General features: G+C 46.4%; 1 protein-coding gene across 4 annotated transcripts in view; it reads left to right on the top strand.

Moving 5' to 3' along the window:
• LOC139583296 (TGF-beta receptor type-1-like) overlaps positions 1-14,857 on the top strand; it is an 87,659-nt gene extending 72,802 nt beyond the window's left edge. For 2 of the 4 annotated variants that reach the window (XM_071414204.1, XM_071414206.1), the window contains 3 exons: positions 3,069-3,193; positions 5,860-5,990; positions 11,006-14,857. In XM_071414204.1, coding sequence (XP_071270305.1) covers positions 3,069-3,193; positions 5,860-5,990; positions 11,006-11,131 — 382 coding nt within the window. In that variant the 3' untranslated portion in view covers positions 11,132-14,857. The remainder of the gene's footprint in view (positions 1-3,068; positions 3,194-5,859; positions 5,991-11,005) is intronic. The other 2 variants (XR_011676524.1, XM_071414205.1) reach the window with 2 other exon arrangements.
• Positions 14,858-16,024: the final 1,167 nt, after the last annotated feature.

Below are 16,024 nucleotides of genomic sequence, written 5' to 3'. Positions count from 1 at the left end.
GGTATATCTAACCAACATTATGGTCTCTCTCCCTCCAGGTATATCTAACCAACATTACGGTCTCTCTCCCTCCAGGTATATCTAACCAACATTATGGTCTCTCTCCCTCCAGGTATATCTAACCAACATTATGGTCTCTCTCCCTCCAGGTATATCTAACCAACATTACGGTCTCTCTCCCTCCAGGTATATCTAACCAACATTACGGTCTCTCTCCCTCCAGGTATATCTAACCAACATTACGGTCTCTCTCCCTCCAGGTATATCTAACCAACATTACGGTCTCTCTCCCTCCAGGTATATCTAACCAACATTACGGTCTCTCTCCCTCCAGGTATATCTAACCAACATTAAGGTCTCTCTCCCTCCAGGTATATCTAACCAACATTACGGTCTCTCTCCCTCCAGGTATATCTAACCAACATTACGGTCTCTCTCCCTCCAGGTATATCTAACCAACATTACGGTCTCTCTCCCTCCAGGTATATCTAACCAACATTACGGTCTCTCTCCCTCCAGGTATATCTAACCAACATTACGGTCTCTCTCCCTCCAGGTATATCTAACCAACATTACGGTCTCTCTCCCTCCAGGTATATCTAACCAACATTATGGTCTCTCTCCCTCCAGGTATATCTAACCAACATTATGGTCTCTCTCCCTCCAGGTATATCTAACCAACATTATGGTCTCTCTCCCTCCAGGTATATCTAACCAACATTACGGTCTCTCTCCCTCCAGGTATATCTAACCAACATTACGGTCTCTCTCCCTCCAGGTATATCTAACCAACATTACGGTCTCTCTCCCTCCAGGTATATCTAACCAACATTATGGTCTCTCTCCCTCCAGGTATATCTAACCAACATTACGGTCTCTCTCCCTCCAGGTATATCTAACCAACATTACGGTCTCTCTCCCTCCAGGTATATCTAACCAACATTACGGTCTCTCTCCCTCCAGGTATATCTAACCAACATTACGGTCTCTCTCCCTCCAGGTATATCTAACCAACATTACGGTCTCTCTCCCTCCAGGTATATCTAACCAACATTACGGTCTCTCTCCCTCCAGGTATATCTAACCAACATTACGGTCTCTCTCCCTCCAGGTATATCTAACCAACATTATGGTCTCTCTCCCTCCAGGTATATCTAACCAACATTATGGTCTCTCTCCCTCCAGGTATATCTAACCAACATTATGGTCTCTCTCCCTCCAGGTATATCTAACCAACATTATGGTCTCTCTCCCTCCAGGTATATCTAACCAACATTACGGTCTCTCTCCCTCCAGGTATATCTAACCAACATTACGGTCTCTCTCCCTCCAGGTATATCTAACCAACATTATGGTCTCTCTCCCTCCAGGTATATCTAACCAACATTATGGTCTCTCTCCCTCCAGGTATATCTAACCAACATTACGGTCTCTCTCCCTCCAGGTATATCTAACCAACATTACGGTCTCTCTCCCTCCAGGTATATCTAACCAACATTACGGTCTCTCTCCCTCCAGGTATATCTAACCAACATTACGGTCTCTCTCCCTCCAGGTATATCTAACCAACATTACGGTCTCTCTCCCTCCAGGTATATCTAACCAACATTATGGTCTCTCTCCCTCCAGGTATATCTAACCAACATTACGGTCTCTCTCCCTCCAGGTATATCTAACCAACATTACGGTCTCTCTCCCTCCAGGTATATCTAACCAACATTACGGTCTCTCTCCCTCCAGGTATATCTAACCAACATTACGGTCTCTCTCCCTCCAGGTATATCTAACCAACATTACGGTCTCTCTCCCTCCAGGTATATCTAACCAGCATTACGGTCTCTCTCCCTCCAGGTATATCTAACCAACATTATGGTCTCTCTCCCTCCAGGTATATCTAACCAACATTATGGTCTCTCTCCCTCCAGGTATATCTAACCAACATTATGGTCTCTCTCCCTCCAGGTATATCTAACCAACATTATGGTCTCTCTCCCTCCAGGTATATCTAACCAACATTATGGTCTCTCTCCCTCCAGGTATATCTAACCAACATTACGGTCTCTCTCCCTCCAGGTATATCTAACCAACATTACGGTCTCTCTCCCTCCAGGTATATCTAACCAACATTATGGTCTCTCTCCCTCCAGGTATATCTAACCAACATTATGGTCTCTCTCCCTCCAGGTATATCTAACAAACATTACGGTCTCTCTCCCTCCAGGTATATCTAACCAACATTACGGTCTCTCTCCCTCCAGGTATATCTAACCAACATTACGGTCTCTCTCCCTCCAGGTATATCTAACCAACATTACGGTCTCTCTCCCTCCAGGTATATCTAACCAACATTACGTTCTCTCTCCCTCCAGGTATATCTAACCAACATTATGGTCTCTCTCCCTCCAGGTATATCTAACCAACATTACGGTCTCTCTCCCTCCAGGTATATCTAACCAACATTACGGTCTCTCTCCCTCCAGGTATATCTAACCAACATTATGGTCTCTCTCCCTCCAGGTATATCTAACCAACATTACGGTCTCTCTCCCTCCAGGTATATCTAACCAACATTATGGTCTCTCTCCCTCCAGGTATATCTAACCAACATTATGGTCTCTCTCCCTCCAGGTATATCTAACCAACATTATGGTCTCTCTCCCTCCAGGTATATCTAACAAACATTATGGTCTCTCCCTCCAGGTATATCTAACCAACATTATGGTCTCTCCCTCCAGGTATATCTAACCAACATTACGGTCTCTCTCCCTCCAGGTATATCTAACCAACATTACGGTCTCTCTCCCTCCAGGTATATCTAACCAACATTACGGTCTCTCTCCCTCCAGGTATATCTAACCAACATTATGGTCTCTCTCCCTCCAGGTATATCTAACCAACATTATGGTCTCTCTCCCTCCAGGTATATCTAACCAACATTATGGTCTCTCTCCCTCCAGGTATATCTAACCAACATTACGGTCTCTCTCCCTCCAGGTATATCTAACCAACATTATGGTCTCTCTCCCTCCAGGTATATCTAACCAACATTATGGTCTCTCTCCCTCCAGGTATATGGCACCAGAGGTGCTAGACGACTCGATAAACATGAAGCATTTTGAGTCGTTTAAGAGGGCAGATATCTACGCCATGGGCTTGGTGTTCTGGGAGATAGCCAGTCGATGCTCTCTGGCAGGTATGTGTGCTGCCCCCCCTCCCCCTATAGTCACTCAGTTATCCAGTAGATGTTCTGACAGGTATGTGTGTTGCCCCCCCTCCCCTTATAGTCACTCAGTTATCCAGTAGATGTTCTGACAGGTATGTGTGCTGCCCCCCCCCCCCCTATAGTCACTCAGTTATCCAGTAGATGTTCTGACAGGTATGTGTGTTGCCCCCCTCCCCCTATAGTCACTCAGTTATCCAGTAGATGTTCTGACAGGTATGTGTGTTGCCCCCCCCCCTATAGTCACTCAGTTATCCAGTAGATGTTCTGACAGGTATGTGTGTCGCCCCCCCCCCCCCCCTATAGTCACTCAGTTATCCAGTAGATGTTCTGACAGGTATGTGTGTTGCCCCCCCCCCCCTATAGTCACTCAGTTATCCAGTAGATGTTCTGACAGGTATGTGTGTTGCCCCCCCCCCTATAGTCACTCAGTTATCCAGTAGATGTTCTGACAGGTATGTGTGTTGCCCCCCCCCCTATAGTCACTCAGTTATCCAGTAGATGTTCTGACAGGTATGTGTGTTGCCTCCCCCCCCCTATAGTCACTCAGTTATCCAGTAGATGTTCTGACAGGTATGTGTGTTGCCCCCCCCCCCCCCCTATAGTCACTCAGTTATCCAGTAGATGTTCTGACAGGTATGTGTGTTGCCCCCCCCCCCCCCTATAGTCACTCAGTAATCCAGTAGATGTTCTGACAGGTATGTGTGTTGCCCCCCCCCCCCCTATAGTCACTCAGTTATCCAGTAGATGTTCTGACAGGTATGTGTGTTGCCCCCCCCCCCCTATAGTCACTCAGTTATCCAGTAGATGTTCTGACAGGTATGTGTGTTGCCCCCCCCCCCCTATAGTCACTCAGTTATCCAGTAGATGTTCTGACAGGTATGTGTGTTGCCCCCCCCCCCCACCCCCCCTATAGTCACTCAGTTATCCAGTAGATGTTCTGACAGGTATGTGTGCTGCCCCCCCCCACCCCCCCTATAGTCACTCAGTTATCCAGTAGATGTTCTGACAGGTATGTGTGTTGCCCCCCCCCCTATAGTCACTCAGTTATCCAGTAGATGTTCTGACAGGTATGTGTGCTGCCCCCCCCCACCCCCCCTATAGTCACTCAGTTATCCAGTAGATGTTCTGACAGGTATGTGTGTTGCCCCCCCCCCCCCCCTATAGTCACTCAGTTATCCAGTAGATGTTCTGACAGGTATGTGTGTTGCCCCCCCCCCCTATAGTCACTCAGTTATCCAGTAGATGTTCTGACAGGTATGTGTGCTGCCCCCCCCCACCCCCCCTATAGTCACTCAGTTATCCAGTAGATGTTCTGACAGGTATGTGTGTTGCCCCCCCCCCCCCCCTATAGTCACTCAGTTATCCAGTAGATGTTCTGACAGGTATGTGTGTTTCCCCCCCCCCCCCCCCCTATAGTCACTCAGTTATCCAGTAGATGTTCTGACAGGTATGTGTGTTGCCCCCCCCCCCCTATAGTCACTCAGTTATCCAGTAGATGTTCTGACAGGTATGTGTGCTGCCCCCCCACCCCCCCTATAGTCACTCAGTTATCCAGTAGGTGTTCTGACAGGTATGTGTGTTTCCCCCCCCCCCCCTATAGTCACTCAGTTATCCAGTAGATGTTCTGAGAGGTATGTGTGTTTCCCCCCCTATAGTCACTCAGTTATCCAGTAGATGTTCTGACAGGTATGTGTGTTGCCCCCCCCCCCCCCCCCCTATAGTCACTCAGTTATCCAGTAGATGTTCTGACAGGTATGTGTGTTGCCCCCCCCCCTATAGTCACTCAGTTATCCAGTAGATGTTCTGACAGGTATGTGTTGCCCCCCCCCCCCCCCTATAGTCACTCAGTTATCCAGTAGATGTTCTGACAGGTATGTGTGTTGCCCCCCCCCCCCCCCCCTATAGTCACTCAGTTATCCAGTAGATGTTCTGACAGGTATGTGTGTTGCCCCCCCCCCCCTATAGTCACTCAGTTATCCAGTAGATGTTCTGACAGGTATGTGTGTTGCCCCCCCCCCCCCCTATAGTCACTCAGTTATCCAGTAGATGTTCTGACAGGTATGTGTGTTGCCCCCCCCCCCCCCCCTATAGTCACTCAGTTATCCAGTAGATGTTCTGACAGGTATGTGTGTTGCCCCCCCCCCCCCCTATAGTCACTCAGTTATCCAGTAGATGTTCTGACAGGTATGTGTGTTGCCCCCCCTCCCCCCCCTATAGTCACTCAGTTATCCAGTAGATGTTCTGACAGGTATGTGTGTTGCCCCCCCCCCCCTATAGTCACTCAGTTATCCAGTAGATGTTCTGACAGGTATGTGTTGCCCCCCCCCCCCCCTATAGTCACTCAGTTATCCAGTAGATGTTCTGACAGGTATGTGTGTTGCCCCCCTCCCCTATAGTCACTCAGTTATCCAGTAGATGTTCGAGTCCGGATGTGAAAGTCCTGGGCTGGCATGGATACACATGGTCTGCGGATGTGAGGCCGCAGACCATGAGCTACTTATGAGCTACTTTTGATGTATATTAAGAAGAGGGAAAACACAATTTTCCATTGAGGAACAATAAAGTTTATTTTTTTTGTATTGCACTCTGTCAGCTATTGTGATGTATTTTAACGCTTCTGACGTGTTTTGCGTCAGGCATCGTCGAAGACTACCAGCTGCCATACCATGACCTGGTGCAGTCAGACCCTTCTGTGGAGGAGATGAGGCGGGTGGTGTGTGATCAGAAGCTACGACCCAACATTCCAAACAGGTGGCAGAGCTGTGAGGTAGGTGACGCGTGTACACACATTTATCTTTGGTTTTTAAACCTTTCACATTCCTAGTTCTGAAGTGGGAATCACCTCGTGGGAATGTGTAGCGTCTTCTCTTTGATGCGGCTATAATAACTTGCCAATTTCCTCAACTGAAAATCCACACGAGAGGATTTCTCTCCAGATAGTCTTTCCGAGCTACTGTCTGCCTCACGGTGCGTTTTAAAACAAGAAAGATCACAGCCCACAAACCTGAGACTCTCCAATGTGTCCATCTATCTCAGTAAGACTCACGTGTCACATAAGAGGCGCACAATTGGCCCAGCGTCGTCCGGGTTAGGGGAGGGTTTGTCCGGGGCAGGCCGTCATTGTAAAATAAGATTTTTTTCTTAATTGACTTGTCTAGTTAAATAAAGGTTACCTCCCACCCTAGGGGAAGTAAGTGTGAAGCAACTCTCCCTCTCTCGCCGTCTCAACTTTTCCCGCTTCACACTCTCATTTTACTTGACACCCTTTCGTCTCTTTTGGTCTCTCTGTCTCTTTCGGTCTCTCTGTCTCTTTCGGTCTCTCTGTCTCCTCCTCTCTCTTTACGCTCTCTTTCTGTCCCCCCCTTGTTTATTGGTGTCCCTGTTTATTGACTGTAAAAACTGATACATTAGATTAGAGTCAATCCACAAGTAATAAAATCCTGTAATCTAATCTGGCAGCTATGACCTGGCCTAAATGGCCGCCAAGATGTTAAGACTGAGCTGAATCTGTTATTAACACAACACCGTGACAAGACCCTGAGAACTCTGTCCCTGATAACCAAAATGACTGTCTAATTGGCATAAATAGTGCTTTTACACCTGCATTGCTTGCTGTTTGGGGTTTAAGGCTGGGTTTCTGTACAGCACTTTGATATATCAGCTGATGTAAGAAGGGCTATATAAAAACATTTAGATTTGAAGATATATTTATGGTTTGGCCAGAAAATGCATTTGAGAATCTTGATCTCAGACATCACTGTTGCCCCCCCCCCCCCCCCCCCTCCCCCATACCAAAATGTATTTTTTTTGGTAGACAACACAAATATTAAGCATGGTAACAAATCAATGCCAATTGATCACACTCATACTTACAATACAACTAACACAGGATGTCAAGACATTCAACCTGCTTAAACTGTATCTGGTTAACCTCCCTTTATATGTATATAGAAACACTAGGTCTATCTATATACAGTGCATTTGGGAATGTATTCAGACCCCTTGACTTTTTCCACATTTTGTTACGTTGCAGCCTTATTCTATAATTGATCAATCTACACACAATACCCTATAATGATAAAGCAAAAACAGGTTTTTTGATTTCACATTTCCATAAGTATTCAGACCCTTTACTCAATATTTTGTTGAAGCACCTTTGGCAGCGATTACAGCCTTGAGTCTTCTTGGGTATGACGCTACAAGCTTGGCACACCTGTATTTGGGGAGGTTCTCCCATTCTTCTCTGCAGATCCTCTCAAGCTCTGTCAGGTTGGATGGGGAGCGTCGCTGCACAGCTATTTTCATGTCTCTCCAGAGATGTTCGATCGGATTCAGTCTGGGTTCTGAGGTTCACTCAAGTACATTCAGAGACTCGTCCCGAATCCACACCTGCGTTGTCTTGGCTGTGTGCTTAGGGTTGTTGTCCTGTTGGAAGGTTAACCTTTGCCTCAGTCTGAGGTTCTGAGCAGGTTTTCATCAAGGATCTCTCTGTACTTTGCTCCGTTTATCTTTCCCTCAATCCTGGTAGTCTCCCAGACCATGCTGCTGAAAAACATCCCCACAGCATGATGCTGCCACCACCATGCTTCACCGTAGGGATGGTGACCGGTTTCCTTTGGAATTCAGGCAAAAGTGTTCAATCTTTGTTTCGTCAGACCAGAGAATCTTGTTTCTCATGGTTAGAGTCCTTTAGGTACCTTTAGGCAAACTCCAAGTGGGCTGTCATGTGCCTTTTCCTGAGGAGTGGCTTCTGTCTGGCCACTCTACCATGATGGCCTGATTTTGGTGGTGCTGCAGAGATGGTTGTCCTTCTGGACGGTTCTCCCATCTCCACAGAGGAACTCTGGAGCTCCTTCAGTGTGACCACCACCTTGACCAAGGCACTTCTCCCCTGATTGCTCAGTTTGGCCGGCCAGCTCTAGGAAGAGTCTTGGTGGTTCCAAACTTCTTCCATTTAAAATTGATGAAGGCCACTGTGTTCTTGGGGACCTTCAATGCTGCAGAAATGTTTTGCTACGCTTCCCCAGATCTGTGCCTTGACACAATCCTGTCTCTGAGCTCTACGGACAATTCCTTCGACATCATGGTTTGGTTTTTGCTCTGACGTGCACTGTCAACTGTGGGACCTTATATAGACAGGTGTGTGCCTTTCCAAGTCATGTCTAATTGAATTTACGGTAGGTGGACTCCAAATTGTAGAAACATGTCAAGGATGATCATTGGAAACAGGATGCATCTGAGCTCAATTTCGAGTCTCATAGCAAAGGGTCTGAATACTTGTCTGAATACTTGTGTAAATAAGGTATTTCTGTTTTTTATTGTAATACATTTGCAAAAATGTATCGGCTATTGTGTGTAGGAGAGAATTATTTATTTATTGAATCCATTTTAGAATAAGGCTGTAATGTAACAAAATGTGGAAAAAGTCAAGGGTTCTGAATGCTGTGTGCGTGTGTGTGCACATTTTTACAGTTGAAGTCAGAAGTTTACATACACCTTAGCCAAATACATTCCAGCCCTTTTGGCATTCTCTCAACCAGCTTCATTACGTAGTCACCTGGAACGAATTTCAATTAACAGGTGTGCCTTGTTAAAAATTAATTTGTGGAATTTCTTTCCTTCTTAATGCGTTTGAGCCAATCAGTTGTGCTGTGACAAGGTAGGGGTGGTATACAGAAGATAGCACTATTTGGGGTGGCAGGTAGCCTAGTGGTTAGAGCGTTGGACTAGTAACCGAAAGGTTGCAAGATCGAATCCCCGAGCTGACAAGGTAAAAATCTGTCGCTCTGCCCCTGAACAAGGCAGTTAACCCACTGTTCTAGGCCGTCATTGAACATTTGAATTTGTTCTTAACTGACTTGCCTAGTTAAATAAAGGTTAAAAGAAAAGCTGTCATCAAGGCAAAGGGTGGCTACTTTGAAGAATCTTTTTTAGCACTTTTTTGGTTACTACATGATTCCATATGTGTTATTTCATAGTGTTGATGTCTTCACTATTATTCTACAATGTAGAAAATAATAAAAATCCTTGAATGAGTAGGCGTGTCCAAACTTATGACTGGTACTGTAAATATTTCAGTCATTTTACGACTCCTCTTCTCTCATGGCTGTCATTGAAGCTATCTACGGCTGAGGTGGTTTAATGTGCGAATGGGCAGATGGTGTCTCAGCATCCACCGCTCCTTCACAGGTCAGGCCGTAAACACAGATGGGGGGGACCACCTTGGGGCCCAGTCTCCAAACAGACAGTGTTGGTGGGAGGGCCCACTCTCCAAACAGACAGTGGTGTAGTTTAGCATGATCTCCAGGCGCATGGCCAGAGGTACAGATTACTATCGTAAGGACTTCTCAGAGGACTTCCTTTGCAGACAGACCATACAGGAAGTGGGCCTGCTAGGGCAGTTTTGGTATTCTGAGAGAGACTTTTTTTCAAACCCAGATTCGTCAGTCGATCTGCCAGATGGTGAAGTGTAATTCATCACTCCAGAGAACGCGTTTCAAATGCTCCAGAGTCCAATGGAGGCAAGTTTTACACCACTCCAGCTGACGCTTGGCATTGCGCATGGTGATCTTAGGCTTGTGTGCGGCTGCTCGGCCATGGAAACCCATTTCATGAAGTTCCCGACGAACAGTTCTGTGCTAACGTTGCTTCCAGACGCAGTTTGGAACTCGGTATTGAGTGTTACATCCAAGGACAGAGGATTTTTACGCTCTATGTGCTTCAGCACTCTGCGGTCCCGTTCTGTGAGCTTGTGTGGCCTACTACTTCGCGACTGAGCCGTTGTTGCTCCTAAACGTTTCCACTTCACAATAACAGCACTTACAGTTGACCGGGGCAGCTCTAGCAGGGCAGACATTGGACTAATTGATGGTGCCACTTAGAAAGTCACTGAGCTCTTCAGTAAGGCCATTCTACTGCTAATGTTTGTTTATGGAGATTGCGTGGCTGTGTGCTCGATTTTATACACCTGTCAGCAACGGGTGTGGCTGAAATAGCCGAATCCACCAGTTTGAACGGGTGTCCACATTAAATAAAGGTTAAAAAAAATATATATATATTTTTTTAAATAAATGTCGTGTTTATGCAAATGCTTGAGTAATAATGTTGAACAGTTACAAACAACAGGAGCACATACGAGAGACTCTGACGTGGGCTGTACTGTAGGAGATGCTGTACTGTAGGAGATGTGTCAGAGAGGCCTACTTGTCAGAAGGCTACGGAGTGGTATTTGTCACAGTTAGTTCAAATGAGTGCACTCTGTCTTAATAAGCACTGGTGGAAATCCCCAAGATGACGTCCTCGACAGGCCTCTGAGAAATGTAGACAAATGATGGGCTGAACACAGATGCTGTTTACAAGGCTGGCAGGAAAATGATTCAGCGTCTTATTCCAGCCCCCCCCCCCCCCCCCAAAACAAACTGTTACCTTCTTAAACAAGCTTTAGAGGATTGAGCAATTAGCAGTGGAGAGGTCCTGGTTTTGAGGAGGTAGGTATTGGGTAACCTTGTCTGCCCAGTGGTCACATTCTCTCAGGAGTCTAAAAGTGGAAACGATTAAAAAAGCCCTGGCGTCTCTGCGTTTGATTGAGGGTGTGTGGGTGTGTGTGACACACACTGGTACATTGCCTCGCTCTGTGGTGCTGGAAATACAAAACCTCACAGTTCTTTTTAAATGTAATATCATATCCATGATTAAAAGGACTCCTACACATTACCGCTACAGTCTTTTTAGTGATGTTTTATCAAGTTATCCTTAACTCCCGTACTCTCTCCTTCCCTCCAGGCTCTGCGGGTGATGGCTAAGATCATGAGGGAGTGTTGGTACGCCAACGGAGCCGCCCGCCTCACAGCGCTGCGCATCAAGAAGACCCTGTCCCAGCTCAGCCAATCAGAGGGCATCAAGATGTAGACCTTTCCTTAGTCTTATTATATTACTCTGAATATTATTATTTTCCTCACCATCGTTAGTTCTCTTCAGGCTGCTCCTCCTCTTGGTTTGAAAGGGGAGGCGATGCAGCATGGTGAAGTTTTACTCTGATACCCCCCCCCCCCCACCCAATCCCTCTCTAAACGCGGTCATCCTTATATTTGTCGCCGTGCCGACCGGCGCGATTTTGTGTCTCACAGAGGTGGATGGATCTGATGGAGGGATGTTGTCAGAGAGTGTGTTGGGAGAGAAGTGGTATGGCTGGGTGCTAAAGCTGTCCCCCACTACACACCACCACCAACCTGTGTCAGTTCAGATCCCACCCCCTGTCCTGACGATTGGTGGGATCTCCCTCACCCAGTGCTCGTGAAGGACCTATAACAGTGATTACAGACAGCCGTAGTCCCGCCCTGCCACAGACCCATCTGTAAACCGGAGGAAGAGATGATCAAAACACCACCAATGCCTTCATTCAAAACAACAAGTCTGTTACATTCTGTCACTGGCTGCGGTGGCTCGGACTCGACGAGAACCGCCCTTGAAAAAGACTGAACCAACAAACTTTACTTTTATTTAGGACCATCTGGTACTTTATTAACAATCATTTTATTGTAGTTATTTGTGTGTGTTTCCATGGAGAGATGCTGGTGTGCTGTGGACTCGTCTCTCCAGAGCATGTTACACCGTGTGTTTCTCCCTCTTTTCTCTATGTGTCACTGTACCGAGGGACTACAGGTCTGTTTAACTTATTTGCTTAGATTGTTTGCAAAAAAAAACAAAACAGGACATGACCTCATTCAGTCTCCAACCAACAGGACATGACCTCATTCAGTCTCCAACCAACAGGACATGACCTCATTCAGTCTGCAACCAACAGGACATGACCTCATTCAGTCTGCAACAAACAGGACATGACCTCATTCAGCCTGCAACCAACAGGACATGACCTCATTCAGCCTGCAACCAACCGGACATGACCTCATTCAGTCTCCAACCAACCGGACATGACCTCATTCAGTCTCCAACCAACCGGACATGACCTCATTTAGTCTGCAACCAACAGGACATGACCTCATTCAGTCTCCAACCAACCGAACATGACCTCATTCAGTCTCCAACCAACCGGACATGACCTCATTCAGTCTCCAACCAACCGGACATGACCTCATTCAGTCTTGGCGAACATGCTATGACATATGCAATATAGATAGTGTATCTATTTTATATACTCTGTTCTGCTGCTACAACAACGTCAACTACAACAGCTCGACAGTCGCCACCATGCCTTCCAAGCCAGGTGTTAACTGGTGCCACTGCTTTAAACCTACCCCTTCAACCCTCATGTTGGTTTGTGCCTGTGTGAGATTGTATGGACTATTGACAGAAGCCCTCAGCTGGAGGAGAAGCATGGAGTAAACCCTCTCAGAGCTGGAGGAGCAGCATGGAGTAAACCCTCTCAGAGTTGAAGGAGCAGCATGGAGTAAACCCTCTCAGAGCTGAAGGAGCAGCATGGAGTAAACCCTCTCAGAGCTGAAGGAGCAGCATGGAGTAAACCCTCTCAGAGCTGAAGGAGCAGCATGGAGTAAACCCTCTCAGAGCTGAAGGAGCAGCATGGAGTAAACCCTCTCAGAGCTGAAGGAGCAGCATGGAGTAAACCCTCTCAGAGCTGAAGGAGCAGCATGGAGTAAACCCTCTCAGAGCTGAAGAAGCAGCATGGAGTAAACCCTCTCAGAGCTGAAGGAGCAGCATGGAGTAAACCCTCTCAGAGCTGGAGGAGCAGCATGGAGTAAACCCTCTCAGAGCTGGAGGAGCAGCATGGAGTAAACCCTCTCAGAGCTGAAGGAGCAGCATGGAGTAAACCCTCAGAGCTGGAGGAGCAGCATGGAGTAAACCCTCTCAGAGCTGGAGGAGCAGCATGGAGTAAACCCTCTCAGAGCTGGAGGAGCAGCATGGAGTAAACCCTCTCAGAGCTGATGGAGCAGCATGGAGTAAACCCTCTCAGAGCTGGAGGAGCAGCATGGAGTAAACCCTCTCAGAGCTGAAGGAGCAGCATGGAGTAAACCCTCTGAGCTGAAGGAGCAGCATGGAGTAAACCCTCTCAGAGCTGAAGGAGCAGCATGGAGTAAACCCTCTGAGCTGAAGGAGCAGCATGGAGTAAAACCTCTCAGAGCTGAAGGAGCAGCATGGAGTAAACCCTCTCAGAGCTGAAGGAGCAGCATGGAGTAAACCCTCAGAGCTGAAGGAGCAGCATGGAGTAAACCCTCAGAGCTGGAGGAGCAGCATGGAGTAAACCCTCTCAGAGCTGATGGAGCAGCATGGAGTAAACCCTCTCAGAGCTGGAGGAGCAGCATGGAGTAAACCCTCTCAGAGCTGATGGAGCAGCATGGAGTAAACCCTCTCAGAGCTGAAGGAGCAGCATGGAGTAAACCCTTTCAGAGCTGAAGGAGCAGCATGGAGTAAACCCTTTCAGAGCTGAAGGAGCAGCATGGAGTAAACCCTCTCAGAGCTAAAGGAGCAGCATGGAGTAAACCCTCTCAGAGCTGAAGGAGCAGCATGGAGTAAACCCTCCTATGAAAATATAGAACGTGACCTCGCCACGCTGCCTAGGGCAACCACAACGGCCACAACGGCCATCTACTCAAGGGATGTCTCTCCCTCTGTATCTCTCTCTCTGCTCTGTATGGGAAAGCTCTAATGACTCACTGAATACCAGACTGATAGAGGTGCTAGTACTACCCACTGGACTACACTAAACCCCCCTCCAAGGTGGCTTTAAGGAAGAAGGAAACAACTACTCATTACTGGAGTTGTTCTATAATCATGCATTGTTGGATTTCACTTTCTTTTTTTTTTTTCAAAGTGTGTGATGGCACATGTCTCTTCAAAGACTAAACAAGGTGAGGTACATTCATTTAAATATAGAAAATGGATTTTTACTAAGCCATAGGTTTCCAATGTTTTTTTTTTTTTTGTGGCAACTTTTTCTACTACAATAAGAATGTATGTTTACGGAAGAAAAACAACATAGTATCACTGTGTGAACTGCTTGACATTTCAGCTTAGCAAGCCTTAAGGGACCAATGGAGAGAGTCTTATGTAAAAAGTCAGATTTATAAATAATTACTATTATAAAGTAGGGTCAATGTTCTATATAAAGGAATACAAGTCAATGTAGCAGCATATTTAATAAGTAATGTTTTGTATTTGTAAGATATCCTATTGCCACACGCCTAAACCTGCAAGCTGCCTATTTATACCAATTTGGATTGTGTTCGTTTTGGTATGTCCACAGTCTTGATGTCATTCGAGTTTCTTGCTCTATTTCAGCATGTTTTTGAAATACAGTACCGCAACCATTACAATAGAAAGACAATGGAGCCCCAAAAGATATCTGATTGTAGTGTACTTCTTCTGACCTACGTGCAGGTTTACCTGTGTGGCCATCAGGTTGTTTTTGAGTTTTTTCTTTTTATTGTATTCTTCTTTTGAATGCCTTTTGAACAGTCTGCTGTTTGGATGCATTGTATTTATCCATCTGTGTTACTACAAAACGTCTGACTCTGTTCTGAAACCAGACGAGGCCAGAGACACTCTGTTCTGTTCTGAAACCAGACGAGGTCAGAGACACTCTGTTCTGAAACCAGACGAGGTCAGAGCTCATAACATTACAACATATCACATGCCTCTTATTAAATATGTACCATGATGCTTTTGTCTCTACATGACTATTCACTGTTGGTGTTCCCCAAGGGTAAGTGCAGGGACTTCTGTCTCTCTGCCTCTCTCTCTCTTTCTGCCTCTCTGCCTCTCTCTCTTTCTGCCTCTCTGCCTCTCTGTTTCTCTCTCTCTCTCTGTCTCTGTGTGTGCGCATCAGGTCAGTCTTCATCTGGTAACCCTCCTCCTCTAGATAAGTGCAGAAGTAGTCCTTTAAGTGTTTCCTTGTTATGTCTGATTAGCTTCAGGAACGGAAGATCATCTTTACATTGAGTTGAACAGAAAGAAAACCGCCTCTTTTGATACTGAATGATTATATGCTGTGTCACACACTGGTGTGAATGGTTCCTTGGTACATGTAAATATCTAGATATATCTCTTGTATTATTGGCTGGAAGCTCTGTCTTGCACAGTTGGTCAGCAAAAAAAATAGTGAAATCTATCATAATATTAAGAGAGACTAACGGATATTGCTGCTATGATACATGGCGAACAAAATGAGAAAGAAAAATAGCTGAATTTTCATCATGCTTAATTTGGTGTGTGGGGGGTGGACAATATGCTGAATTTGGTGTGTGGGGGGGATAATATGCTGAATTTGGTGTGTGGGGGGGATAATATGCTGAATTTGGTGTGTGTGTGGGGGGGGGGGGGGGGGGATAATATGCTGAATTTGGTGTGTGTGTGGGGGGGGGGGATAATATGCTGAATTTGGTGTGGGGGGGGGGGATAATAGGCTGAATTTGGTGTGTGTGTGGGGGGGGGGGATAATATGCTGAATTTGGTGTGTGTGGGGGGGTTGTGTGAAGTGTGTGTGTGGGGGGGGGAGGGGTAATATGCTGAATTGTGTGGGGGGGGGAATAATATGCTGGATCTCGGACAGTGTGGTACTGGTAAGGTCATTCTCTGGGACATTACAGCCACAACACTCAACAACGACAGCAGTTCAGCTGACTACTTCTCTGTCTATGCCTCTGTCGTCAACACTGAGCCAACGTTCATTCTGTATCCGACCAACATGTCTGTCTTAAAAATCACCAGCAGCCTTTCTTTTGGTTTTCAAAATCAAAGGTGACTTCTTCTTGCAGTGTCTGTAAAAAAACACATTACACGTGTATTCCTGTTTCTCAGTGATATGCAGGGCAATTTTCCCTTGAAACA

Source organism: Salvelinus alpinus, chromosome 8 (assembly GCF_045679555.1).
Source record: "Salvelinus alpinus chromosome 8, SLU_Salpinus.1, whole genome shotgun sequence".
NCBI classification, from domain to species: domain Eukaryota; kingdom Metazoa; phylum Chordata; class Actinopteri; order Salmoniformes; family Salmonidae; genus Salvelinus; species Salvelinus alpinus.
This window is presented reverse-complemented; position numbering and strand designations above follow the sequence as displayed.